Genomic DNA, 27839 nt, shown 5'->3' on the forward strand with positions numbered 1-27839 from the left:
TTTAATTAAAGGGGAAAGTACAACTAAACATTCTATAACCAGATGAAACTATAACTTCACAATTTGATTTTTTTTTTTGCTTCCCTACTATACCTTACTAAATTCCCTTCTAAAAACATATACATATAGCTGTACACATAAACATGCACATCTAGTATTTTAAAAAACTTTATTGCAGCTTTAAATATTAATATAATTTTCTTATTCCTAGTAAGTATTTGCATCAAATGGAGGTCCCTGCCCTGGCACCTTTGTTTCCTAGCTGATGAAAATGTAGAATCCTCTCCCTTTAGGTGGTATATGGTACTTATTAAAAATTGAAATGCTTAACTTGCCTCTTTTTAAAGGACTCTCATTTAGCAAAGGTGTTAAAGCCTTTTAAAAAGAGCTGAGGCTGGCAATGTCTAAACTAGGGAATGGATGAATGGAAAGTTAATGCCAGGCATTCTGGTAGGTGAAACTAAAGAGCTTTTTCAATGGTGTGAAACTTTTAGGCAACATTTCTTTCTTTCATTGGATGAATTTAATTGAATAGTTAACACTTTATGGTGGATATGTGCATTTTTGCTTTGCAACTTTAATATAGCACATTATGAATGACATCATAGAATTTTATTTTTCCCCTTGGTGGTTCAAGTCTGCCTCCCAAGATGAAACCAGAGATATAATTAAGGGTAGAAAACACAGGCAAGAAGGAGTTAAAAGAGAGACCAGGCCGACTGCATATTAAATTCAGGGCAAGTTATAGGGTTTCTCTGCAGGCCTTTACTGTGCTTCATCATTGGATTAGGACATATTCCCAGTGCATTCATTAAGGTGCAAGTGTATGAGGTTAGAAAAATAAATGTAGCCTCTTTGGGAATTGGCGTGACTGCTTTAGCATATAGCACCATTTTTTGGTGGTCAGGAGTTTTGAGAGTTTTTTTTTCCCCCCCTCTGTAGATTTTCTAATTAACTGGTACTATCATAGTTGGCTTTATAGAGGAATAGACTGAATATTCAAAAGAGTACGGATACATACAGGCCTTGATACTTAACATGATTTGTAAGCCCACAAATTTTTCTGTAATAGTCATGTGGAGTTAAATCTAATATGTGCATTGCTTTATTGTGGCAGTGGTTACACAGGTATAAATTCACGGTATAAATTGTATATTTTAAATATGTACATTTTAAATATGTATGTATGTGAGTTATACCTCAAGAAAAGAAAAAATTTTTAATTTATCTACTTGTTTTGAATAGACCCTCAGCTGTAGCCATTCTCTTTCATAAAATATATTCATGTACAAGTGAACACTCAGGACAGAGTAGCATGAAGAAAGCAAATGTGTTTTAAGTGCAAGGAGAATTTGAAAGGTCAACTAAACCATTTCCTGGCATCTGGCCGAATTATATTACCCAGCGTGGATGGATGGTCTACACTTCTCATTTAAGATAGCCAGACAGGCTCTTCTCTTACACCAGGCAGGATCTTGTCACAAAAGCATATTGTGTGTTTAGCTAAGAAATGTACCTCTCAGTTTGGTCAGGAACACATTTCCTTCTTAAGTAGCTGTAGACTCCACATTTGAGCTTGTTCTAATTGTGGTTGCTGTATATGGAGCCATAATGAGGCCTAATCAGCCTGGGGTCTGGAGGTTGCCTCAAGAAGAAGACAGGCAAACTTTGGTAATACATTTCTGAACAATGGCCTTTCTGCTCTTGAGAGTTCTCTGCATGGTGCAGCCTGGCCTTCATGAAAAGCGAAAGTGAAAGTTGCTCAGTCGTGTCCGACTCTTTGCAACAGCATAGACTATGCAGTCCATGGAATTCTCCAGGCCAGAATACTGGAGTGGGTAGCCTTTCCCTTCTCCAGGGGATCTTCCCAACCCTAGGATCAAACCCAGGTCTCCCGCATTGTGGGCGATTTATACCAGCTGAGCCATAACGGAAGCCCAAGAATACTGGAGTGGGTAGCCTTTCCCTTCTCCAGGGGATCTTCCGAACCTAGGAATCGAACCAGGGTCTCCTGCATTGCAGCCAGATTCTTTACCAACTGGTAGCTCAACCCCTGATAGTTCAGTTGGCCTTCCATGGTTTTATACTATTGTTTTATGTTAAATTAGGATAAGCCAGATTTTGCTTACAAATAAATAGTGAAATAATAGCCTGGCAAGATTTATGATTCTATGATTAACATGGGCTGTTTTCTTTCTGGTTCTTTTTTTGAGGGTCAGTCCCTCCTCTTACCCTTCCTCTATTCCCATTATCCTCTTCTATTTTTGTGCAAGTAGGGGAAGAAAGAATAGAGAGCTAATACCTGGTTTTCCCTGTGGAATAAAATAATGAGGAGCTGCTGCCCTAGTTTGGTTATTCTTTCCTTCTAAAGCAGCAACTCACCCATTTCCCCACATGCCTTTCCTCCCCCAGGGACATGATAGACCCCCATTGACAACTGGGGCTTCCTATAATCCTTCTCAAACAAGAAGCCCTGCTGTTTCCACTCCTCATCCTTTACAATCAATATTCTAAATAATGCATCTGGGGCTTATGTAAGGCACTTAATACATCACTGCACCATATTCTAACCACTCAGCAATGTTTCTCTTACAATTATTGGTGCATTTAGTGGTGTCTCAGTGGTAAAGAATTTGCCAGCCAATGCAGGAGACATGAGTTTGATTCCTGGATCAGGAAGATCTCCTGGAGAAGGAAATGGCAACCCACTCTAGTGTTCATGGGATTCCACTCCAGCATTCTTGCCTGGGAAATCCCAAGGATTGAGGAGCCTGGCGGGGTACAGTCCATGACATCACAGAGAGTCAGACCGGACTGAGCAACTAAACAGCAACAACTCGATTCACAGATGAGAAAATGAAAACTTTGAACTTGCAACAGATCACTTGAATTTGAACAGACATCTTGATGCTGGTATTCAGAGTGAATTGCTTTTGTAATATTAGAGTTTAATGACAGTGCTTTTAATTAAAAGCATAATTGTTAAGGCCTTTCAAAGGGTATTTTAGAGGCTTAGAGAATTCACCTTCAATCCATGGAGGTAACTATTTTTCAGTTGAGTAGCAGAAGTGGTCTTGTGTGCCATCTATTGGAATACAGGAAAATAATCAGCTCAGACCACATTTTCTGCAGACATTGTTTTCCCCTTTGTCTGTGGGTTTACCTCGTAAACAAAGGAAGTGTGATCATGGCCCTCAAATAATAGCGAATACTGTCACTGAGCACCAGCCCTGACTGTAGTTACTTCAGCTCCTTGTAAAATATGTTTCTATTTTCTATCAACCACGTGCCAAGTCCTGTGCCAAACGTACTACAGGGTTTATTTCATTCAATCCTCACAACAAAGTATATAGATACTATAATGATTGTTGTTATTTTCTCCTCTAATTCATGGAAGGCAGACTTGAGTTATCTCTTTAAGGTTTCATATAGTAAGTTGAAATCAGCACTCAAAGCAAATTCCATCTATACCTAAAACCTACGCTTAACTATTATTATTCTGGGTGTTGTTAATCTAAGTGATTCACAAACCCACCAAGATATACCAGAAAAGAAAAAGCAGCTTGAAAATTAGGCCTTTAAATATTTTCTTGACTCACAGCATCAACTTTAAATAATCACTCAAAAGTCACTTTCTCCAGGAAGGGCTCATTCCTCTTTTCTCCCATCTATGTACTCACTCTTTAAGCACAAATAGTGAGTCTTTGGAATTTTAGGAGTGGAAAAGCCTTAGCCCAGCCCCTCATTGTATAGAGGAAGGAACGGCGGTCCAGAGATAGATGGGACATGCCCAAGCCACACAGACTGAGACCAACATTTTGAGAGAAACTGGCCCATGGCCTGGGCCTATCCTTTCCTTGGTTAGGCTCTTTTCCTAACTATGACCTTGAAGAGGGGACCTGCGACTCCCTTCTTCTGAGTCTGGGTTACTATGTCTATCAATTTGGCCCATGTGTCAAATTGACTTAGCAACATCCATACTAGACTTTCTCTGTGGCTGGGGAAAGTCTAAGAGTGAGATGAGGCAGCATGGTATAGAGACTATGACTGGAAAGATAGTCTGGTTTCATATTATGGCCCCTCCATGTCCTAGCTGTGTAACTTTGCTCAAGTCACTTAACCTCTGCATGCCTCAGTTTCCTCATCTGTAAAATGGTAATAGTATCAGAGAGTTCGTGTAAATGCTCATAAAGGGCTAATTTAATTTCAATCTCTGGATCAGGAAGATCTTCTGGGAAAGGAAATGGCAACCCACTCCAGTATTCTTGCCTGGAAAATCCCATGGACAGAAGAGCCTGGTGTTCTGTTCAGCCCCATGAACAGAACAGTCCATGGGGCCGCTAAAGAGTTGGACACAACTTAGCAACTAAACAACAACAACACAACCATTTGTTAAGTGAAAAATAAGTTGGCTATGCTTTCCATTGAACAGACAAGGGAAACGGAGCTTCACAGAGGTTACATAACTTGCCCAGATTCACATGACCGACTGGAAGCAAGGCCTCAGTTCCACTCAGTGCTGTTTCCAGTATATTTGCTGTCTAATGCATGGCCCTGTCTATACTCACTTAGATCCAGATTCAAATCAGTGGACTTCAGAAAGTATTTGACCATGTCAGAAATACCAGCCCCTCATTTCCTCCTGGCCTGTTCTGAAGTAGTCATGATGTTAGAAATTAAGAGTGAGGATGTCAAATTCAATTAGCAAACTGAATCCAAAAAATGCTGATCAAATACTAATATTTATTTCCCCTTTGACCTCAATTGAATGAGCCAAGTAGTCCCTGCTGTCTCGTGTTGAGTCCATAGTAAAGTTCACAGCTACCTAAAATTGCATTATCATGTGACTAACCTACCCTCTGTAGTTACTTGGGCAGGGGAGTGTAAGGGCCACGTCCATTGTACTTGAAGCAGCTATGACTGCTAGTGGGCACTCCCTGTGTGCTTTGGGACTGGCTGGAAATTTCTGGAGGCTTCTTACCGATTGGGTCAAGGAGCTGCTGAAGGCAGAGAGGTCTCTGCCATTGCATCCCCGTCTCAGATGCCTGTTGTTCTAGGTTAATGGGATTGACCTGCGGAGTGCCAGCCATGAGGAAGCCATCACAGCTCTGAGGCAGACCCCCCAGAAGGTGCGACTGGTGGTGTACAGAGATGAAGCGCACTACCGGGATGAGGAGAACTTGGAGATCTTCCCCGTGGATCTACAGAAGAAGGCTGGTCGAGGACTGGGCTTGAGCATCGTTGGAAAACGGTAAGGAAGTGGTGTCAGAGTCAGGATTGATCAGCCTTGTTCCTTCAGAGTTCTAGGGACGAAAGCCGATAAAGACTGAAAGAGAAAGCCATGTATAAACTAATGATGTGATTTCTAAAATTAACATTTTTATGACTATTTGAATGAGATAGGTCATGTTACTAAGCAAGACCTTAGCCAAAAAACATGTCATATAAAGATAAAGTGAAGTGAACTGAAGTGAAGTCACTCAATCGTGTTCGACTTTTTGCAACCCCATGGACTGCAGCCTACCAGGCTCCTCTGTCCATGGGATTCTCCGCAAGAGTACTGGAGCGTGTTGCCATTTCCTTCTCCACGGGATCTTCCCGACCCAGGGATTGAACCCAGGTCTCCCGCATTGCAGGCAGACACTTTACCCTCTGAGCTAACCCAAATCAACCCAGACTGTTCCGACGTTTTTCCTCTTAAAGAGTAAAAACAGAGTCAACAAGGTTCTTTTTACTTGGAGTCACTTAGATCTAAGGCTGGCAGGGGTTGATTAAAGCAACCATACCTAAGAAATAGCTGGTATCAAGAAAGAGATTTACATATACAGTGTTGGGTTAGGAAAATTGCTCTTCCATGGAGTGCCATGTTAATTTCATACTCTGTTAAACCAGTTGAGGAGTTACTGAAACTAGCTGAGTTGACATGGTCAAGAGACATTGATTCTTCATGACAAAAGTCTTCTATTAAGAAAGATATCCTGCAAATAATAGCTTGCACCAAAAATATAGGTAGATCCTGGTGACCAGGCTACTCTTTTGAAATCTATGCTCCTTACCCATGTGATAGGAATTGCAGTAATTATTTCAGAACAGTATTAGTAGACTAGAGAAATCAGTAAGATCTTGAAACTGTAGTTCCAGCTTCCACAGTTTACTGACTTTAGATATCTAGTGTGTATTTATCCCAACAGGGCTCAGGATTTTCATGTGATGCCCCAATATAGCCTTAAATGGTATCAACCATATTCTTAGGAAGATTCGAAGTTGGTTTTATATATTGTGTCATGTACCCCCACTGACCTCTGTTGACTAGCCTAGTGCTTTATTCCAAATGGTCTGGTCTATTATTAGGATATTAGCTACCATTTTTGAGCATTGGTTTTGTGCCATGTACTATGTACTCATGATCTTATATTTTATTTCAGCACCATAAAACCATCACTTTGGAAATGTATTACAAAACAAAAGAGCTGAGACTCATATTTGTAAGCATACTCAGGACACCTATGGGTGCAGAATAACTGACAGAGCCCATGTTGAAGCTTGCTTTCTTGTTGTGATCATACATGTCCCTGGAGAGAGTCCTTTTAGAGTAATGGTTTTTTATTTATTGTCTCATAGTGGATTGATGAAATAATCTTCATACAACATTAGCACTTTAGATTGAGTTTGTAAGGAACATTTACATTCTTAGAACAAAAGGTTTTATTGTAGAAGATCAGATGTATAAGCTCTCAAAATTCTTTGCCTAGCAATTCCACAACTAGGAATTTACCCTTAATACAGGCTTGTAGATACGTTATTCACTGCACATTGCTTACAGAAGCTAGAGAAGTAAATAACCTATTTTCTATCAACAGTTTACTAATAAATGAATGCAGGTCAGGAAGCAATAGTTAGAACTGGACATAGAACGACAGACTGGTTCCAAATAGGAAAAGGAGTACGTCAAGGCTGTATATTGTCACCCTGCTTATTTAACTTATATGCAGAGTACATCATGAGAAATGCTGGGCTGCAAGAAGCACAAGGTGGAATCAAGATTGCCAGGAGAAATATCAATAACCTCAGATATGCAGATGACACTACCCTTATGGCAGAAAGTGAAGAGGAACTAAAAAGCCTCTTAATGAAAGTGAAAGAGGAGAGGGAAAAAGTTGGCTTAAAGCTCAACATTCAGAAAATGAAGATCATGGCATCTGGTCCCATCACTTCATGGGGAATAGATGGGGAAACAGTGGAAACAGTGTCAGACTTTATTTTGGGGGGCTCCAAAATCACTGCAGATGGTGATTGCAGCCATGAAATTAAAAGACGCTTACTCCTTTGAAGAAAAGTTATGACCAACCTAGATAGCATATTCAAAAGCAGAGACGTTACATTGGCAACAAAGGTCCATCTAGTCAAGGCTATGGTTTTTCCAGTAGTCATGTATGGATGTGAAAGTTGGACTGTGAAGAAAGCTGAGCACCGAAGAATTGATGCTTTTGAACTGTGGTGTTGGAGAAGACTCTTGAGAGTCCCTTGGACTGCAAGGAGATCGAACCAGTACATTCTGAAGGAGATCAGCCCTGGGATTTCTTTGGAAGAAGTGATGCTGAAGCTGAAACTCCAGTACTTTGGCCACCTCATGCGAAGAGTTGACTCATTGGAAAAGACTCTGATGCTGGGAGGGATTGGGGTCAGGAGGAGAAGGGGATGACAGAGGATGAGATGGCTGAATGGCATCACGGACTTGATGGACATGAGTCTTAGTGAACTGCAGGAGTTGGTGATGGACAGGGAGGCCTGGCGTGCTGCGATTCATGGGGTCGCAAAGAGTCGGACACGACTGAGCGACTGAACTAAACTGAACTGAACTGAATGAATAGTAATAGTTCCTCAAAACACTGGGTAAGCTCCAAGTGGTAATAAAGACCAATTGCCAAAGTGTGTTAAGTGAAAGAAAGTTAAAAGAAACAAAGCTGGAGGGAAAAAAAAAAGACTATATGTTCTTTTATATCCATTTACACACATATGTACTATACACACGTGCATTGCTAATGTATCTACAGAACATTGGTCTTCCCATATGGCTCAGTGGTAAAGAATCCATATTCCAATGCAGGAGACATGGGTTCAATCCCTGTGTTCAGGAAGATCCCCTGGAGGAGAAAATGACAGCCCCTTCCAGTATTCTTACCTGGGAAATGCCATGGACAGAGGAGCCTGGTGGGCTGTAGTCAATGGGGTCACAGAGAGTTGAACACAGCTGAGTGACTGAGCACACACATGCACACAGAATGCCTCATGGAGATAATAAAGAAATGTGAAACACTGGTTATTTCTGAGAAGGGGATTGGGTAGCTGATTGGGGACAGGGAACAGAGACGAGAGGGAAAATTTTCAAGGTCACCCCTTTTTGACCTCTTGAATTTTGAGACATATACTTATTTATTCATCAAATAAATATAATTAAAACCTTAAAGTAATAAAGGCAGGAAAAGAGAGGAAGAGTGAGAAAGAAACTAGAAACAGATGAGAGGATAATAATTGAACTAATTGCTAAAGAAATAATGTGTCTAACAGTACTTAGCTGTTTTTTAAAGTGAATTTCCATTTCATTTCACTAAAGTTATCCTCTTGCAGAAATTATGCCCTTGGGCCAGTGAAAGTGAGTAATACAATAGGCAACATAAATATATATAAGCTATTTAAAGGGTGAGCACTGTGAGGCCTATCATTTGGGAAGAATATCTGTAATCTCAGGTTTAGCATAGAAATATTGGGTTGTGCCATTATTCTGCTTTATGGTATTCACAGAAATGGAAGTGGAGTGTTTATTTCTGACATCGTGAAAGGTGGAGCCGCAGACCTTGATGGGAGATTAATTCAGGGAGATCAAATCTTATCTGTGAATGGGGAGGACATGAGAAGTGCTTCTCAGGAGACGGTGGCTACTATCCTCAAGGTGAGTCCGTAGCTGATTTCTGCCTGGCTGGTATAACTCAAGTCCAATGGGAGTGGTTCTAATTTAGCTTTTTTATAAAAGTGTCGAATTTTACAAAATGCATTGATGCTAGTTTTTTACTAGAGACCTAATCTCTGATTATTTTGACCAATTAGGTACAGCTCCTAAAGAAAGCTATCGTTTTGACTAACAGGATTGAAGGGAACCTTGTTTGGGGATTTAAGCTAGTTTTTCATACTTTTGAGAATTCCAAGTACCTGCAGTTGTCCTCTAAAATCATTTGATGGGATAGGTTCTCCTGGAGTCACAAAATGTATCCTTTTTCCTCTTGGGCTATATTATCATGAATTCATCAAATTCAGCTTTTATTGCTTGAAAGAATATTAAAGATGCTGAAGACCAAATCCTCCGTCTCACAATGAAGTCCTGACAAAGTAGAGTGGCATGCCCAGATACCAGCACTGTGCTTGAGGAGTTTTTCTGTCTGTCAAGCTGTTTCTCACTGAGGCTGTAGAGTGACTGGGGCTCAAGATTCCCTTCCAACTGACTGTTTCTGCCGCATGGACTCTACCTGCCTTGGAAGAAACTGGTGAATAAAAATCCTTGTAAATGGCCATTCAGCTCTCACCAGGTGTATCTTATTCTGCTTCACATATAATAGTTGTTGTAGGAGCTTTTACAAAATAAATGAATTCTGTTTCTTTTAAAATCCTGATTTTCTAAAATAGTTAACTATCAGTCATTACTCAAGAGAGGGCTTCTATCAGATTACCCATCATTATCTCTGTGTTTGATTTTTTCCCATCCTCTTTTTCACCGCTTTTTCTTCATCATTTCACTGTTCACAAATGCTTTCATCAGAAGGAAAAAGAAAGAGAAAGGAGGTGAATTGAAATATAATCTTTTCAACATGTTTGAAGAAGTCAGGAAATCGTGAGATGAGTAGCGTTGAGTTGATAAATTTTTGTGACCTTACGTGATTTTTTTTGATAACTGAATTTCCTTTCTACCTGTGGCCTTCATCAGGCCATAAATGGCCAAGCCATTTATGTTCTTGGCTGCAGAGATTAGTGGAGGCACTACCATAATAATTTAGGACACAGGTGCTACTGTTTCTCACCTGTTCTTTTCTTGTCTTCCCCAGTGTGCGCAGGGACTTGTGCAGCTAGAGATTGGAAGACTCCGAGCTGGTTCCTGGACCTCCTCGAGGAAGATATCACAGAACAGTCAGGTTGCTGATGGCTTCCTGTTAGACTCACTCACTCACCTGTCCCAATTGGGAGAAATTTTCCCATTTCATAAATGATCGTTTGGAAATAATATGTAATATATAGCATATCCATGACACTAAGTTTGGTGTACTTTAATGTGTTTGAAATAAAAAATGAAAGGTGGGATGGAAACTCATTAAGCCCTATATTTTTCTCTCCTTTATTGCCTGCAAATATTTTCTTAGAACCACTTTTCTCTCCCACTATTCTATATTGCCTAGGCATTGCATGTACACAGCTGTGTTTATTTAAAAAAACAACATCTGGTGGCAATTTGACCCTCATTAGCACAGCATTGTTCTATTCATTCAATTAAATATTGCTATAAAGTTAACTTGTGAATAGCCACTCACACATGCTGAGGGCAGTTAATGGTATATTCCTGGGAGAGCAAAGTATGGGGGTTTCTCCTGTAGAAGGGAGGCCTTAGTGGGTGATATTTTGTGGGTTAGCAAACATCTCATGTTTATTTGCAATGCTGATGTAAATGCCACTTTTTTTTTCTAACAAAGTATATTTCACTGTATTTTTTTTTCACTGTGATGTCTGACAAAATCAAGATGGTAGACTATATGTCAAGTCTTATTTCATATATAATTAAACTATAGAAATGTACACGTGACCCCCTAATCCCCTTTGTGTGGGTTATTAGATGGGCCTTTGTTTTGAGGTCAAAAGCATGATGACTTTTGGTCTCCTTCCTCATTTCCTTAGACTTAAAACCTCTCCAAGGCCTTTGTTTGGAAGGCATTCTGATTTTATGGTTAGCCCACAGGTGCTTCTGGAATCCTATTAGCTGCCCCTTTTGCCTCATTTATGTTAGGAAATGAGTGAAGAAAAATACCATTGTTCAGATAGAATCACAGGTTATTTGGCTTGTCTTAGTTAATTTTTAGGGCAAGCAAACCGAGTAAACATCGTTAAGTTTTTTGGGCTTTTTGTTGTTGCATTTGCATTTCTGGCTTATGTAATGGGCAGCAAATATCATGTATATGAAAAGAGTGGTGCAGTAGGCTTCTAGACATCAATAAATGGTGAAAATTCTGATCAGACTTGTATCAAAAGTGGGAACTTGAGATTCAAAATAGTTCTCTTGGGGGCGTGGGCTCAATCGCTCTGTTGTGTCCAACTGTTTGCAACCCCATGGACTGTAGCCCACCAGGTGCCTCTGTCCATGGGATTCTCCAGGCAATACTGGAGTGGGTTGCAATTTCCTCCTCCAGGGGATCTTCCCAACCCAAGAGCTGAACAATGTCTCCTTCATCTCCTGCATTGCAGGCAAATTCTTTACTAGTTGAGCCATTGGGGAAGCTACTAGTTGTCTTGGCTTCTTCCTTAATGGAAGATTCAACTTAAGTGATTTCATCAAAGCCCCGTTGTACATAGGGGTTGCAATGTAGGATAGACAACACTGGAGATGAAATTTTTCTTCCTGTAGAGTACATGAAGGTGACACGGAAGAAAAGGAGTTTGATAAACTGAAGAGAACGAGAAGGCCTCCCAGACAGAATGTGGCATAGGCAGAAGTGCGAAGGGGTACAAGGAGCTCTGGTGTTTTAAAAAGAGTTTGAACTGACAGGTGGGGTGGTGGGTAGAACTGGACTTCTGTCCTTGAAGATTATATATATGCATCCAGGAGATTAATAAAGTTCATACTCAGGTGAAATACAAAGATAACAAATTTAGAGACTCTACCATTAAATGTCAAAAGCCCACCATTACCATTTATCTGATAGGTAAATGTGAGCTGTCATATTTTGGAAACCTGGGACAAAGTACCAAATACTTTTCTCTAACCTCTTTACACAGAATTTTCATTTAAGAGGATAGAAGTTTAATTCAATGTTAAGAAAAACAGCAAATATATTCTATCCTTACTTTATCCTTAAAAGTAAGACCCACATGAAATGCGTCTATACTGATACGTAGCTAATGGGAAGGAAGCCAGTAGCAGGCTTTGAAAAGGAAGTGTCCTGCATCTTCATGAGCTGAAGACCAGCACATGACCCAGATGGAGAAAAAGAGGAACCTATTCCCAAACATTTCCCCTAACAAAGAAAATATAGTAAAGTATTGATTTTGGAATCTAGGTGGTATGTCTACTGTATCATTCAACTTTTCTATAAATTTTAAATGTTTCAGATTTAAGGAACGTTAAAATATTAACTTGCATCATACTAAGGAAATGGATCAAATTATAATTTGTCAGGTGATAATTGTAGTCTTAGATTTACTTTAAAATTTTGAGGCAATTAAGGCATAACCTTGAGAATTTGATAGACAAAAGTTCTTTATTCATGCCATTGTTGTGTGCATTGGGAAGATCCTTCACTGTGCATATGATTTTCATTAAATAGCCCCAGCCAAACATGACTATAGATTATCTAAATTTATTTAAATAAACATTAGCTTTATTTAAAAGGACAGTAATGAAGGTGGCCCTAGTGGTAAAGAATCTGCCTGCCAGTGCTGGAGACATAAGAGACTTGGGTTCAATTCCTAGATCAGGAGGATCCCCTGGAGGAGGAAATGGCAACCCACTTCAGTATTCTTACCTGGAGAATCCATGGACAGCGGAGCCTGATGGGCTATGGTCCACAGGGTCACAAAGAGTCAGACACAACTGAAGTGACTTAGCACAATGGAGGTATAGCAGATTGAGCTGAATTATTACCAACTCCGGGAAAATCTTTGAGAAAAAAAAAATTTAATATTCCTAAAATAACATATTCCCTTGATATTTGCTGCTTTTTCTTACAGTTGGGCATTCTATATAATCAAGTTCCTGTTAATCTAGATTTTCAGTTCAGTTGCTCACTCATGTCCGACTCTTATGACTTCATGGACTGCAGCATGCCAGGCTTCCCTGTCCATCACCAGTTCCCAGAGCTTGTTTTACCAAAATAGCTCATGTATTTGAGTAATAAGAAAATAAATGTTAACTCTACCCCCCACTGACACTTAGTGTCATTAACTGATCATACGTAAACACTGTCTAACACACTAGGAAAATGTTTCTGATTTCATGTGGGGCACAAAAAGCTGGAATTACTGCATGCTTTCTACCTTGATGATTGAAACCACATATAAAAGCACATATAATGGAGAAAGTAGTGGAGCAAATGTTAAATGGGGTTATTCAGGGTGATGAGAGAGGGAGTGTGAGTTTTCCTTTTTGTTTTCTTTTTTGGCCTCCACAGAATTTGCTATTACATGGCTATGGTTACTTCAGCAAGTAAAACAGTAATAATAAGTATGGATTTCTAAAACTGACCACTGAGTTTCCTTTCCAGGGGAGTCAGCATAGCACACAAAGCAGCTTCCATCCTGCCCTGGCTCCTGTCATCACCAGCCTGCAAAACCTGGTTGGCACAAAACGAGCTTCAGATCCTTCCCCCCGAAATTCAGGTATTGCTTCAGACACACCATCAGCAAAACCATCCTGTTACCCAATTTTTTATAAAAATTTAAAAAAAAATTACTGGAGTATAGTTGATTTGCAATGTTGTGTTAGTTTCAGGTGTATAGCAAAAATGTTTTTAAACCTTTGCACACGGCCACATGAGCCCCAAACTTTCTGAAAGCCCTGTTATAAAGGAAGGAAAGCCATAGAGATCTGTGTTTGAAATGTGCCTTAACTTTACACATTGAAAGGAGAAAAGCAGAGATCTAAGGTACTTCATAAAGTAAAACCATTTCCAAAGAGAAAATTTAAAGATTATGGGTCACTCAAGGAAGGTCAGAGTGCATATCGCATCATGGGTGGGGCAGGAAAGGGGGTTTTTAAGTCTTTCCTTGGGTAAAGTTATCTTTGATTAAGGCAGAAAAATGTGCTGTGGTACACAAATGGCTCACCCTCCAAGCCATTTACTCGCCATATTCCAGGCAACCGCTGCTATAGTCCATCAGCTTTTGTCAGACCAAGTGATTGCAGCCACATCTATCTCAAGCAGAAGGACTTGTTAAAAAGAGAGGACTTAGCCCCTGATAGATGGTCGCCAGTTAGAATTTTGAGAAAGGGTATAATGCCTTCTTGCCTCACTATTCTCTCCTTAAAGACCTAGAAAATGATGCTATTTTCATGGGACAATATTATATCCTAGATATGTTATCTCTTACTTTTAAAAAGTTAATTTGTTGCTTCTTTATAGACACAGATGTGGGACCAAGGACTGTTGAGATAATCAGGGTAAGTCAATGATTTTTGTTTGTTTGTTTGTTTGTTTTTCTGATTTGTTTTGGATTTGCATAATATGTACATCTTCCCCTCAATACAATGTATTGGATTGTTAGTGTGCTCTTTTAAGTTACTGAAGTAAATATATGGTCTGTGTAACACAGACATACTTAGAAAAAGAAAGCAAAGCACATTCATGACCACTGTGAATTTTTTGGTGCATCCCATCCACTTCATTTTGTATGTTTAAGTTTTATAAAAACAAACAAAAAAATGGTATCAATTAGATGTACTGTTGTAGCTTGCCTTTTTTACTTTACAGCATGGACTCTTAGTCATGCAAGTCAGTATTTTTTGACAGCATATGGCATGATTTTTGTCAGTTAACATAGTATTCCATCATAAGTGTGCTGTAATTTTTCTTAGCCAATGTCCTCTTATTAAACCAGTAGCATATTTCTCAACTTTTGCCATCTTTTATAGCAAAAGGTGTCTTTGTATTTTCTTTTTGGCTCATATCATGGATGTTTGCTTTAGGCTTATTTCTTAGAAATGAAATTGTTGGGTCAAAATCCACACTTGTTTTTTAAAGGCTTTTATACATAATGCTAAATTGCTCTCCAGAGAAGACTGTGTAGGATGCATTTCAGTTCATAAAGTCATCAAATCCTAATTTTCAGACTCCTGCGTGATATGCAGAGTGTTAGAAAGCACTTTTATTTTGCTCATGATTATTATTAAATTTGGGATTCAAGAGTAATGAGAAAAATTATGACTTTGTTGTATTCATAGTTCAGCTGCAGTAAAGTGATATCCAGCTTAACTGGGTTCTCTGGACTCAATTAGAGTTATGTTTAAAGACACTTTACCATTTATTAGCTCTATGACCTTCGGCGAGTTACTTAAGCTCAATTTGCTCATCTGTAGATTGGGCTTATAACACCTCTCAAGGTAAATCTTGTTGTTTGGATTAATAAGGTCATGCACAGTGTACTTAGCAGAGTACCTAGTTCATCATGAATGTCCAGGAAGTGGAATCCTTTATCATTGGCTACAACTTTGACTAAATCTGCCTGATTATTCCAAGTATCTTTCCAGCAGAGTAGCAACTCAAATGTTCCTTGGATGGGGAAGTAAAAATGTACCAATATGTGCATAATTATGGATAAATTAAAGAAACATCATAATGAATTTGAACATAACCAAATTATTCCATAAATTTCTCATTCCAAGATTTATAGCATATCATTTTCTGTTTTCTTAGTCATTTCAGCTGCTTGTTTTTTTACAGGCTTTTATAAAAAGGCCAGTTCCTACCCACCCTGTTTTTCTACATATAGTCAGAGCAGAAACTTTACAATGTAACCCATCTTGCCATTTGCATGTGGGGCTTTATTATTGATGCATTCAGATGCATATAGAAGCTGGGCACAAACTTTGGAAAACAGGGTTTTGAAGTTTTTTCTTGTATGGCTTTTTGATCCTTCTTTTCTTTTTCCTTTTCCCAACTTTACCGAGGTAAAATTGAAGCACACTGACCTATGTATATTTTTAAGTGATCAGGTAAAACTACAGAAGCCTTGCAACCCTGTAGGTCCTTTTTCCCAAACCACTCCCCTAACATGTATGTCCTTGTTATCATATGTTCACAGCTGCATAATTTGAGAGCCCTGCCAGACAATGGTATCATCTTGGCTTTAAACTGTCCTACATATTTGAAAGAACTTAAGAAAATTCGTCACATTTCCCTGGTTCTTTGCATGTCAAGTAACTTGGGGTTTTTCCAACCCTGCTGAATGTTATGCTATATAGACCCTGAAGAATGTTGTTCATGTTTTAGCAGGTATCCACCCAGTTAGGCTCATATTGCAAGTTATAGTACCTTTGGTGAGTGGTGGTTCAAATCTCAGTTCAGTTCCTGAGTGTGGGGCTGTCCCTTATGAGTGTGGCTTAGAGTTGAGCTTCAGAATTCCGTGGGTTCCCAGGACCCCTCTCTCTGACTCTTTCTACTCTAGTTTTCTTCCTTCATTCTCCAGCCATCGAGTCTCCTTTTCCTGTTTCCCCCGACCAGAAAGATGAGTTAACTTCAAAGTTTTAACAATTTTCACCAACTTTATGGGGGCTTCCCAAGTGACACTAGAGGTAAAGAACCCACCTGCCAATGCAGGAGATACAAGAGATGTGGGTTCGATCCCTGGATCGGGAAGATCCCCTGGAGGAGGAAGTGGCAGCCCACTCCAGTATTCTTGTCTGGAAAATTCCATGGACAGATGAGCCTGGCAGGCTGCAGTCTATGGGCCTGCAGAGAGTTGGACACGACTGAGTAACTGAATACAACAACAGCCAATTTTATAGCCCCTTAACTTCAGGTCAAAGCTGTACGGAAAACAACTAGAAAATACACCCTCTGCTATTGTTCCTCCAAATTTTAGCTCTCCACCACAATTTGAGTTTCTTTACTTTTCAGAAGCCTCAGGTAGTTGTTCTCTAAGTTTTGGCAAAAGGTCTTCATTTTAATCAGTAGGAGCAAGATGCTTTAGGGTATGTATGCCACCACATTGAAACTGGAGCTTACCATTTGTTCTTTTAGTGATTTTAAAAATATTAACCCTGTGATATACATGTAAGAGAAACCTGGACAAAGGCCAGGGTCTCTTCAGCAGGGTCAGAGTGAGCTAAACGGTCTCACCTAATAATCTTAGGGAACATTTTCAGCCACGTTACTTCTCTCTCCGAACTGTAGTCACTACAGCGGGCGTCCTTGAAGATCCTTTGTTCTAACTCGGTCCTGCAGCTGCTTCAGAGCCAAGTGTGTTTGTTCACACCCAGAAGAGCATGATACGTGCGGTAATTTAATCATAAACACCATATGAGGATATACTTGCCAAGTCTGCATCAAAATTGGCCACTAAACAGCAGTAGCATAGCGTTTGCTTTTTTCTTTCTTTAAATTTTTTACTCCTACTGTTGCATTTTATTGAGCTTTCTCTGTGGTCCAGGACTGCACTATATCACCTCATTTAATCTTCAGATCAACACTGAGGTAAATGGTTTTCTTCCCACTTTATGAAGAGATGGAAGCTCTAAGAGGTTAAGGAACTTCCTAGGACACCGTGCCCCCATCCCTTTGTCCCAGCTAATTAAGTACTTCAGTTAATAAAGAGCTGAAACACTGGTCTTTCTGACTTCAAAAGCACTGAAGTTAATTTCTATGCTCACCTAACCTCCTGTGTCACAGAGGAATTTTGTTCAGCAACTCTCTGGGGACCATCAGGTTGTGACTCTTTGTTAAACATATAAGCATTGTTTTTCTTCTTTTTTTCTTAGGAGCCCAGTGATGCCCTTGGAATCAGCATTGCTGGAGGAAAAGGAAGTCCCTTAGGAGATATCCCAATATTTATTGCCATGATTCAGGCCAGCGGTGTGGCTGCACGGACACAGAAGCTTAAAGTAAACAGAGCGGGTGGGGGAGTGCTCGAATCATGTGATGGGGTGGGGTGGGAGAGGATGCCAGGGGCAGTGGTGTGAACTAGAATTCCAGCAGCCATCGGAGACCCGCACTGTGGGCAAAATGCATTGGAGACAGTTTGTACCTGAAATTCATTATGTCCCTAAGCATATAAAAATATTATTGTTTATATCAAAGCTTCTCAGTGAAAGATGAAATTGCAGCTCATTTGCAGAGCTTCCCATATCATTTTTAATACCACATTCCACCTGAAATTGATTTTCACCTGAGAAAGATTTGACCTTAGAATCTTCCTTCCACCGAAAGCATCAACATTCTTATGATTTTTCCCCCCATCATGCCTTAATCTTAATTTAGGTAGAAAAAAATAAAGCAGAAAATATTTGGCTTCATTAGAGCTTCATTGAACAGGTAATTTGTGCACCCCACTATTACTAGTAAATGGATGTATGCAACACCACCATTACCCAGGTACAAAAGTGGCCTGCCGGGCCTTTTAATAATCAAATCTGACCCCCTTCTTGTTTCTCTGATTGGTGTGTATTTGGGAGAAAGCCATAAAAATTCCTCATGCTTCTGGAGCATGCATACACAGTAGAAACACAGAATCTTCACAATAGCCACAAATGGGAAATATGACTTACAAAGAATTTTAAGCATTCTTCTCAAATTTAATTTTTCTTAATGATAGTGATTTTTCTCCCACTTTTGTACTTCCAGGTTGGAGATCGGATTGTCAGCATTAATGGGCAACCTTTGGATGGGCTGTCTCACGCAGACGTGGTTAATCTGCTGAAGAACGCCTACGGGCGCATTATCCTGCAGGTATTCCGATCAATGGAACACGCAGCTGGGAGAGGCAGATAAGTGGCGAGCAAAAACGATTGAGCGTCACTGGCAGGAGGCATCACCGCCCAGCAGGGTGCTTGCTGATGTGAATTATGAAGGTTGAAAGCAAGAAATTATTATTTTTATTCAGAAATTCTTTAATGCCACCCATACAGGCAGTGAGCATGATTATATGAAAGCATAACAAGGGGAGAAAAATTACTCTTTGCTTCACATGATAAATCAACAAGGCTTTTAGCTTCTGGTGTTCTTTTGTAAATCAGAGTTTGCATGGAATAGGAAATGATTTCTTTTCTTATACCCCAAAACTGCGTCTGAACTGCCCAAGTGCTGTTTCTTCCAGTCCTTTAAAGGACAGGAAAGGTAACCATGCTTTTATTCTGTAGCATAAATGATTGCCAGCACTGCTAAATACTGCATAGTAGTCACCGACTAAGGCAAACAATCATATTTCAGCTGTGGTCCCCAAGAGTATTCTCCAGAGGCACAAGGAAATATACCAGGAAGTAAAAACAAGGTGTGCTCTTAGTCACCCCTCCTTCTCTTTCAGCACTTTGAATATCTCTGAGATTGATGTCATGCAGTGAGCTAGAGCAGCGTACTGGCAGCCAGTTTCATTACTGAGCTCCCCCCAAAATCTATGATTATAAACACCATCCTCCTGCAGGGGTAATATTAAATGGTCTATAGGTAAAAAGAATAAAACCCACCATTTAGTATCTCAGAGAAAGGGCTAGCCACCCCCTCTAATCATTCTAGTCTTTAAATAATAAGTTCGAATTGAAAAGCATTACTTTGGGGAGGAACAATTTATGGTGCTTAAGTCTCACCATCTCAGAGGTCTAAGTCGAAAGTGCCCAAACAGACATTTAACAAAAGTCGGTGGCTTTCAACACATAGGAAGGGAATTGTAAAATACTGCCAGGGGTTTCCAGGGAGTTTATGTGATAGGCAACGTATTATTCAAGATCTGGGTCCCCAGGTTTCTGTTGAACACAAATGGAAACAGAGTGAACTGGGTGTCGAGTCATGGAGACGGCTTCCTCATGTCCTCATCCTCAGGGGTTACCTGTCATTTCGCCTTCCACCCCGTCCTCCTCAGAGCCTGCCAATCCTGGCTTTTTCTTGTTTCCAGCTCTTGCCATTCCTCCGAGTTATGCTGACCCCTAGAGGCCATGCAAGTGCAACTCCAGTCGCAGAGCTGTGCCCCATTAGTTACATAGGATTTTACCAGGAAGTTGTTCCAAAGGACACCTATGTACCAGAGGGGGTTGGGGTCGGGGGAGGGAGTGGGGAAAGTGTTTCCCCTAGTGGAATCTAGTGTAACTGACATTTTTATTTTCCAGTGTAATTTCTTTAGCTCCATCTTCTTCACAAAGAATGTGACACAATGTGAAAAGTATGACATTCACTATGTAAAGTACCTTCAGTGGGAATGAGCTCATGGTCTCCCTATGCAGAATTTAATGCTCCATTCAGCCAAATTGCCACTATTTACATACTTCTGAAGGGGCTCTTTATTTTTCCTATTTCTTCATTTTAAGAAAATCACTTTTGGTTTCAAAATGTTCTCTTGCGTTAATCACATTAGATGGTGGTGTTATTGTCTAACAGGTGCTGTTAAAAACTTAATAGAATCCTTTGGGATTTTGACACTTGTGATCTACACAACTCTGTATGTGTATGGGCATGGGTATGGGGCATATGTGCTGCCAAAAGCTTTAGAGACAGAACTCGGGAGATTCTTACATCTTGTGTCGGACGCCTTTCAGTTGCATAGTCATATTCACTTTAATTGAAACAGTGTGCATGGAGTGGTACCAGCCATACATTAGCACAGCTGACTTGTCAGTAGGTGATTATTTTCATTATCAGGTGAGCCAGCCCAGTAGCAGAGCAGTAGGAAGGTCAGGTGTCTGACGTTATGGAAAATACTTCTTGTTGGTGCACGTGCGAAGCAATCAGCAGCTGCTGATGGCACAGGGGAGATTAGGTCTGGGTCAGCAGACCGTGGGGTGGAGAAGGGGAAGAGTGGAGGAGACCACCAACACTTCTGGAAGCTTCTTCCCATAGTTTAAATTGCTAGTGCTAGGTATAGTAAAGAAGCAGCTTTTTCTGCCCTTGAAGTCTGATGGTATCTTATTGTCAAATAAAGATTGGTCAGTGGGAATTGATTTGGATGTAAGGGTAATTTTAAATATTCTCAACTATATTTGGAGCTCTAGTTTGCCTAGATTTGCCTGGTTTTGAAAGTTTGCCTGGTTTAGCACTTTTGTCTATGAATTACTATACAACCTTTCTTGGACAAAGCCAGGTAACCCAGACTGTCATGGACATTTTTGTTTTTACCTCTTTCTTTAAGAACACGGAGGATAAAATGAGTGTATCGGGGATTTTTGTCACTACAGGAGCCTGTGGGGCTTTCTCTGGATCCAGACTTTTTAGTGTATAGACTGTGGATTAAGGCAGCAGTAACTAAACTAGGAAATACAGGACGGGTATGTTGGGAGAGAAGAGAATGTTGTATTTGGAGGCACCCAAGGTAGAGATATCCAGCAGACAGAGGAAGTGTGCTGCCAAAGCTTGGGGAGACTTCAGTGCTGGAAATGGGATAAATATAGCCATCCACAACTTCATGGGGTTGACATTCCCACTGCCTGACGCATAATACTTCATAGTTATTGGTTGAATAAATGAAACAGTAGAGACAAACACAGAGAATAAGACTTGGAATCAGTAACAACTATAGACTTCCCTGGTGGCTTGGACGGTAAAGCACCTGTCTACAATGCGGGAGACCTGGGTTCAATCCCTGGGTTGGGAAGTTCCCTGGAGAAGGAAAAGGCAACCCACTCCAGTACTCTTGGCTAGAAAATCCCATGGACGGAGGAGCCTGGTGTCCATGGGGTCACAAACAGTTGGACACGACTGAGCAACTTCACTATGGACAGCAGGAGAAGGAATTTCTTGGCCAACCCAATAGCTTATGCCTTTCTCTTTGAAAGCTTTAGAATGTAGTGTACAGGTATTTTTCTTCTTTTATTTAACTTGTTCACTTGTTAATGGACCTGAAATTAAATTTACTTCATTGCTTGTTTTTTTCTCTTTCTGTTTCTCTTTTGTCAGTTCCTCGATGTTGGACGCTGCATCTCCTGAATTAATCCTATGTCTTATTTTTTCTGTTTCATTTTCAGTCTAGGGCTCCCAAGAGAAGTCCCTCTTCTCTCTATATTATCTTGAGCATGGCATGTCTCTCCTAACCAGCAGTTGGGCCCTTTTACATCAGTTTTTGTTTGTGTGTGTTCTGCAAGATGCCCTCAAGGACCTCCCAGACACACACTTATTAATCCCCCTGACTTCTTCTGACTCTCTTCTGCTCCCTGAGAAAATTACTTTAGGATATACTCCAACAAAAGAGGAAAGTAGAGAGGGAAGCCAGTGGATCCAAAGCTGAGGAACAGGGAAGCCCTAGGACAGCTATGCAGAAGGCAGAGAGAACAATTTATCCAAATTGAAGCAGGGAGACCAGAAGACTCTAAAAGAGATGCCTCTGAATTAAAGGGGGGAAAAAAAGAGGGACAGTTGGATTACCTTGTATATTTAACTGCATTGGAGGTTTAAGGTCAGGTGGAAAGTTTGGGGCCGAATTATTATAATATATAAAAAATTAAACAAAATGAGATTATTAACCTTGAGGACAATAAACTTGTACCAAAGAAAGGGGGAGAGAAATGTAAACATACAACAGTAGTCGGCTCAATGTGAATAACATTTACGTAAGTCACAATAAAACCAATAGAACGAAACATCATGATGCATGAAATATTAGTAGCATGACACTGAGATGTGTTCATAGGAAAATATGAGAGTTAAATCTTTGAAGTTGAAATAAGATTGTTGGAAATTGTTAAAACTGCAAAGATTTAAGCATTTAATACATCTAAAGAAACACAGGGAAGAAGTAGAACTTAAAAATATAAAAGGTAAGTGTAAAATTTTGGCAAACTAAATTTTCATCTGTTGGAATAAGTAGTCTATAGATGTGATCGAGTAGTCTATAGACATGATCAAGATGATAAAGTGCAAAGTAGTCTTATAAAGTGTATTATTTAGCTTATATCTCTAGAATTGAAAAGAGAAATATTCAGTATGTCTCTAGGGAATAAGAGTGTTGAATTTTTTATCATGTACTGTATTACTTAATTTTAAATCATGTGCACACAAAAGGAAATATCCTAGAAAATTGAAAGGAACCAGGAGTTAAGAATATAGGTCCTAGACCCTAAAGGAGAAAAGAATTTTAAAAACACCACACTTACAATGAGACAAAAGTAAATAAAACTGTGGGAAGGCAGCTGTCAGATCAATCACTGGCAATCTTTAAAATAATTGATTTCTCTTTTGAAATTGGTGGCAAGTCAGTAGGTGCAAGGGAGTAATTGGGAGCAAAGGACATAGAAAAAAAGATGGAGGTAATGTTATCTCTGAAAAAGAGGGTAAGAAGTGTTTCAGAGCATTTGAGTCTGATGGCTTTCCTTTGAGGATAATCATTTTCTATGAATGAATAAAGAAGTGATTTTGACATTTGAGAAAAGTGCGTCTCAAACCTCAGCATGCTCCAAGATCATCTGGAGGGCTTGTTAAACAGATGCATTGCTGGGTCCCACTCCCAGAGCTTCTGATTCTGTAGGACTGGGGTGGATCCACGAATTTCCTTTATAACAAGCTGCCAGGTGTTGCTGATGCTTCTAGTTCAGAGAGCAATCTGAAACCCACTGAGTAGTACATCCTTTAGAGATGAGCAAAGATTTGCACTGCTCTTTTCTCTATGTCTGGAATACCCATCTCACCCTACCAGTATCTCCTCTTTATAAAGGTACATGTGAGTAGGTCTTAACCTTGATTGCCCAATCAAATCGCTGAATCAGTTCCTGGGTCTCACCCTATGGAATTAATTGATCTGGGATGTGGCTTGAACATTGGAATATTTTAAAGCTTCCCATGTGATTTATTATGTGGCCAGGGTTAAGACCAGCTATCTGTGAGGGTTCCTTATGGGTAGAAAGCCAAGTGGTGCCAGAAAGGGGGTGATAAACTTCAGGAAAAGGACCAAGAGCTAACGGTTTGAAAGTTGAAGTGATGACCTCAGGTAAGTTCTGTAGGACATGTAGGTTTTAGTGTCAGAAAGCTGAGTATTTTTGAATCCTCTTAACTCTTCAGCTTCCTCTAGGAAACTGGATCATTGCTCCTTTCTTCCAAGGTTGCTGTGAGAATTAAATGAGGTGTAGCATTTAGTGAAAATAGTGGATTATAAGTGGCATTGCCTTCTCCGTATCAGCATCAGCATAAGTGTTAAGCATGAAATAAAGTGGAAAGTGAAAGTGTTAGGCTCTCAGTCGTGTCTGACTCTTGGCGACCCCGTGGACTGTAGCCCTCCTGGCTCTTCTGTCCATGGTATTCCCCAGGCAAGAACACTGGGATGGGTTGCCTCTTCCTCCTCCAGTGGATCTTCCCAAACCAGGGATTGTACTGGGGTCTTCTGCATTGGCAGGCAGATTCTTTACTGTCTGAGCTACCAGGGAAGCATTAAATAAGTGACTCTTTATTGCTGTCTGTCTGTCATTGCTTCCCAGGTGGCCCTAGTGATAAAGAACCCACCTGCCAGTGCAGGAGACATAAGAGATGTGGGTTTGATCCCTGGGCTGGGAAGATCCCCTGGAGGAGGAATGGCACTCCAAATGTATTCCTGCCTGGAGAATTTCATGGACAGAGGAGCCTGGTGGGCTACAGTCCATGGAATCACCAAGAGTCGGACACGACAGAAGCAACACAACACGCACTTTATTACTCTCATTATAATAACATTGTCTTGAAGTCAGAGAAGGCTAAAATTCCTCTTAAAATCCTGGAAGTGTGGTGGTTTTCTAGGCGGCATTTGAGATGTGCGCCATCAGATGATGTGACCAAGTCACTTTGCTTCTTCTTACTAAATTTTTGTGTTCCCTGGTGGCTCAGAGGGTAAAGCGTCTGCCTGCAATGCAGGAGACCCAAGTTCGATCCCTGGGTTGGGAAGATCCCCTGGAGAAGGAAATGGCAACCCACTCCAGTACTCTTGCCTGAAAAATCCCATGTACAGAGGAGCCTGGCGGGCTTATAGTCCATGAGGTCCCAAAGAGTCAGACATGACTGGGAAATCCCATGTACAGAGGAGCCTGGCGGGCTTATAGTCCATGAGGTCCCAAAGAGTCAGACATGACTGAGTGACTTCACTTTCACTCCATTCCAAACTTAAAACATTTCATGCTTCAGACCATGTTTTTAAAACAGATACATTAAAATCAGTATATTCTGATGTTACTAGAATCAGTGTCACTAGATTCGAAATAAAAGCTTTAATCAGATGTGCTTTCTACTCCATTAAGTTACACCAGATGCCAGGCATGGGACAAAGCAAGCTCATTTTGTTCTATAATGTGCCCTCATCTTAAGATGCCAACTTTCTCAGGGTCACCTTAACTTGACAGTCTTTCTCTCTGTCTCTAGTGTATTTGTACTATGGATCCAGGATGCAGGTTGGGCATGAGTATGGAGTTTGTATTTTGTACTACAAGATTTTGTTGTTGTTGTTTAATTGCTAAGCCATGCCTAACTCTTTTGTGACCCCATGGACTACAGTCTACCAGGCTCCTCTGTCCATGGGATTTCCCAAGCAAGAATACTGAAGTGGGTTGCCCTTTCCTACTCCAGGGAATCTTCCCCACCTAGAGATCAAACATGTTTCTCCTGCATTGCAGGAGGATCCTTTGCCACTGAGCCACCAGGGAAGCTCATTATAAGATTTGGGTCTTAACAGATCTAAAGGCTAATCTCATTCCTTTACAAGACCAGAAAGTCAGGAAAGTTCTAGGCAAGAAGCTCAAGCTTTTATGCATTGTAATGTTCTGGATGTACATTTGATGCAATGTAAATACTTACCTGGAAAATATTTTCACTTCTCAATTCTTCAAAACATAATCCACCCCAAACCTGTTTTTGAGCAAAGGTACTTATCCTAGGGTCTATGCAATAAAGACTTGTGTTTTATTATTCAATTAGAATATGTACCAACATACATGGCTCTGATATACAATTCCAATTGAATGTAGTTTTGTTTTTAACAAAAAAATTAAAGGCATGAAGAGAGAGCATATCAGAACAGATACCTTCCTAAGGTCAAGGTTTGAGGAGACAAAAATCTAAGGAGATAAATATTGAAGGAGAAATGCTTTGGGAGGGGGAAATTCATTTGGAGGGGGAAACACGGAGTGAGGGGTTGGGGCGGTTGGAGGGGGAAACACGGAGTGAGGGGTTGGGGCAGTTGGAGGGGGAAACACGGAGTGAGGGGAGAATTCGTTTGGAGGGGGAAACACGCTTATTGGTTCTTCCTCTTCCTGGGATTCACAGGTCTTTCTTTGTTCCATAAGTTGAAAGGATACGGCCTCTTCCCCATCCTTCATTTCACACATCTTGCCCTCGAGTGAAGTGACTTCCTCCTTCTCTTCTTTCCTTTCACAAGTCTCCCCCTCCTCAGGTGAAGTGATTTCCTCTTCCTCTTCCTCCAAATCAATATTCTGCCACTTCCAAGGTAGGGAAGCTTCCTTTCCTTCTTTCAAGTCCATGGTCTCCCTCTCCTCAGGGGAAGAGACCTCCTCCTCCTCCTTTGGGTCGTTGGCCTCCCTCTGCTCAGGTAGACATTTACTGAATGTTTGACCCTAACACGGATGCAGAGATATGAGAAAACAAAGTACTTTCACTAAGCATCTGGTGAGTCTAAGCTGGTGAACCCACATGGCAGCTTAGGACACTCTATTAATTTAATACCTGTATCCCCATCACCCAGCAGTTCCATATCTAGTTCTCCATCTTAAAGCACGTCTCTTGGGATGCTTATCACAGCACCATGTGCAACAATGGGGAAGAACAGAGACTTAGAGGACTTGCAGGTTTTGAACCAGGTTAATGACTGTGAGAAGGAAATGGCAGTATTCATGCCTGGAAAATCCCATGGATGGAGGAGCCTGGTAGGCTACAGTCCATGGGGCTGCAAAGAGTCAGACACGACTGAATGACTTCACTTCACTAATGACTGTGAAGGATAAGTGGGAGCAAAGAGCACATCTGCCTCCTCCGGGCCCTTGGGGGCCTGAGGGATGAGGGGAAGGGTTGCTGACCTGAGTGATGTAAAATGGCCTGACCATAGGTTGTGGGCCCTACAAGTTGGAGCTCGCCCTCGCCATGTCCAAGGACTCCAGGCACCACGGCTCATTCAGGTTGCACAGACCTTAGACCTCATCACCTCAGGATCCGGAAGCCTCTCTGCCCTTACCCCAGAATCCCTGTCCACTCCCCTACCCCCTCTCCACTTAGAATGTCCATGTCTGCCCCTGACACTAGGTGAGAGCAGTGGCAAGCCTGCTTGTTGTAGAGTGAGGAACACATTTGCTGTCCTCAGAATCTACTGCGGAAGTTTGCACCCAGTAGTTCAGGATTTACTTTAAACAACAGCAACAACAAAAAAAGAGCAGACTTCCTGTTAGCCTGATGGCCTCCCCGTTCCCCACAAGTTAAACACAGAAATTAAGCCGTCTTCCAGTCTTACCTCCATGCCTGGTCCCTGGTGCTACTGGGCGAAGAGCACTTCAGACAGCAGGGCTGAATAAGACTCAGACCACGTCTTTGTCTCCTCAAACTTGTAACTAGCTGAGCATACTTTTCCAAGATCAGATTATCTCCTTCTACAAGTCTGGAAGACCAATCAACTCTTAAGACCAAGATTGTTGATGCAGATGCCTTGGGGCTATCAAGTCATTCTGAGGATGATGGGTTTATCTCTTTGTTTCTCTGCAAAAGACCAAAAACTGTCAGTGAAAGTCCTTCCCATTTCCTATCCAGCCCCTTGTATTCCACTTCTGAAAAATAGGCAGGAGCTGGGGGATCCTAAGCTGCTCCTAGGATTTAATATCAGTTGTCGAGAGGCCCTTTATATTTCAGGGTAGGGATCAAGCAAGAGGCCTTACCACCCTGTAAGATGGCTCTGCCAAATGTTTTTGTATTTTCTAGCTAGACTTTTACCCAAATAGAACT

General features: G+C 40.8%; 2 protein-coding genes across 4 annotated transcripts in view; one reads left to right on the forward strand and one right to left on the reverse strand.

The window, feature by feature from the left end:
• Window positions 1–27839, forward strand: part of PATJ (PATJ, crumbs cell polarity complex component) — a 386097-nt gene that overhangs the window by 331573 nt on the left and 26685 nt on the right. For all 3 annotated transcript variants that reach the window (XM_018044918.1, XM_018044920.1, XM_018044927.1), the window contains exons 36-42: window positions 5058–5251; window positions 8803–8950; window positions 10095–10181; window positions 13515–13629; window positions 14373–14410; window positions 17726–17848; window positions 18588–18692. In XM_018044918.1, coding sequence (XP_017900407.1) covers window positions 5058–5251; window positions 8803–8950; window positions 10095–10181; window positions 13515–13629; window positions 14373–14410; window positions 17726–17848; window positions 18588–18692 — 810 coding nt within the window. The remainder of the gene's footprint in view (window positions 1–5057; window positions 5252–8802; window positions 8951–10094; window positions 10182–13514; window positions 13630–14372; window positions 14411–17725; window positions 17849–18587; window positions 18693–27839) is intronic.
• Window positions 25459–27564, reverse strand: LOC102188186 (fibrous sheath CABYR-binding protein-like). The gene is made up of 2 exons (XM_005678331.3): window positions 27355–27564; window positions 25459–26467 (listed from the first exon to the last, which is right to left on the reverse strand). Exons 1-2 carry the CDS (start codon window positions 27358–27360, stop codon window positions 25952–25954), a joined length of 522 nt encoding a protein of 173 aa, XP_005678388.1. The 5' UTR covers window positions 27361–27564; the 3' UTR covers window positions 25459–25951.

The sequence above is a fragment of the Capra hircus genome, chromosome 3 (assembly GCF_001704415.2).
Source record: "Capra hircus breed San Clemente chromosome 3, ASM170441v1, whole genome shotgun sequence".
Lineage (NCBI taxonomy): Eukaryota > Metazoa > Chordata > Mammalia > Artiodactyla > Bovidae > Capra > Capra hircus.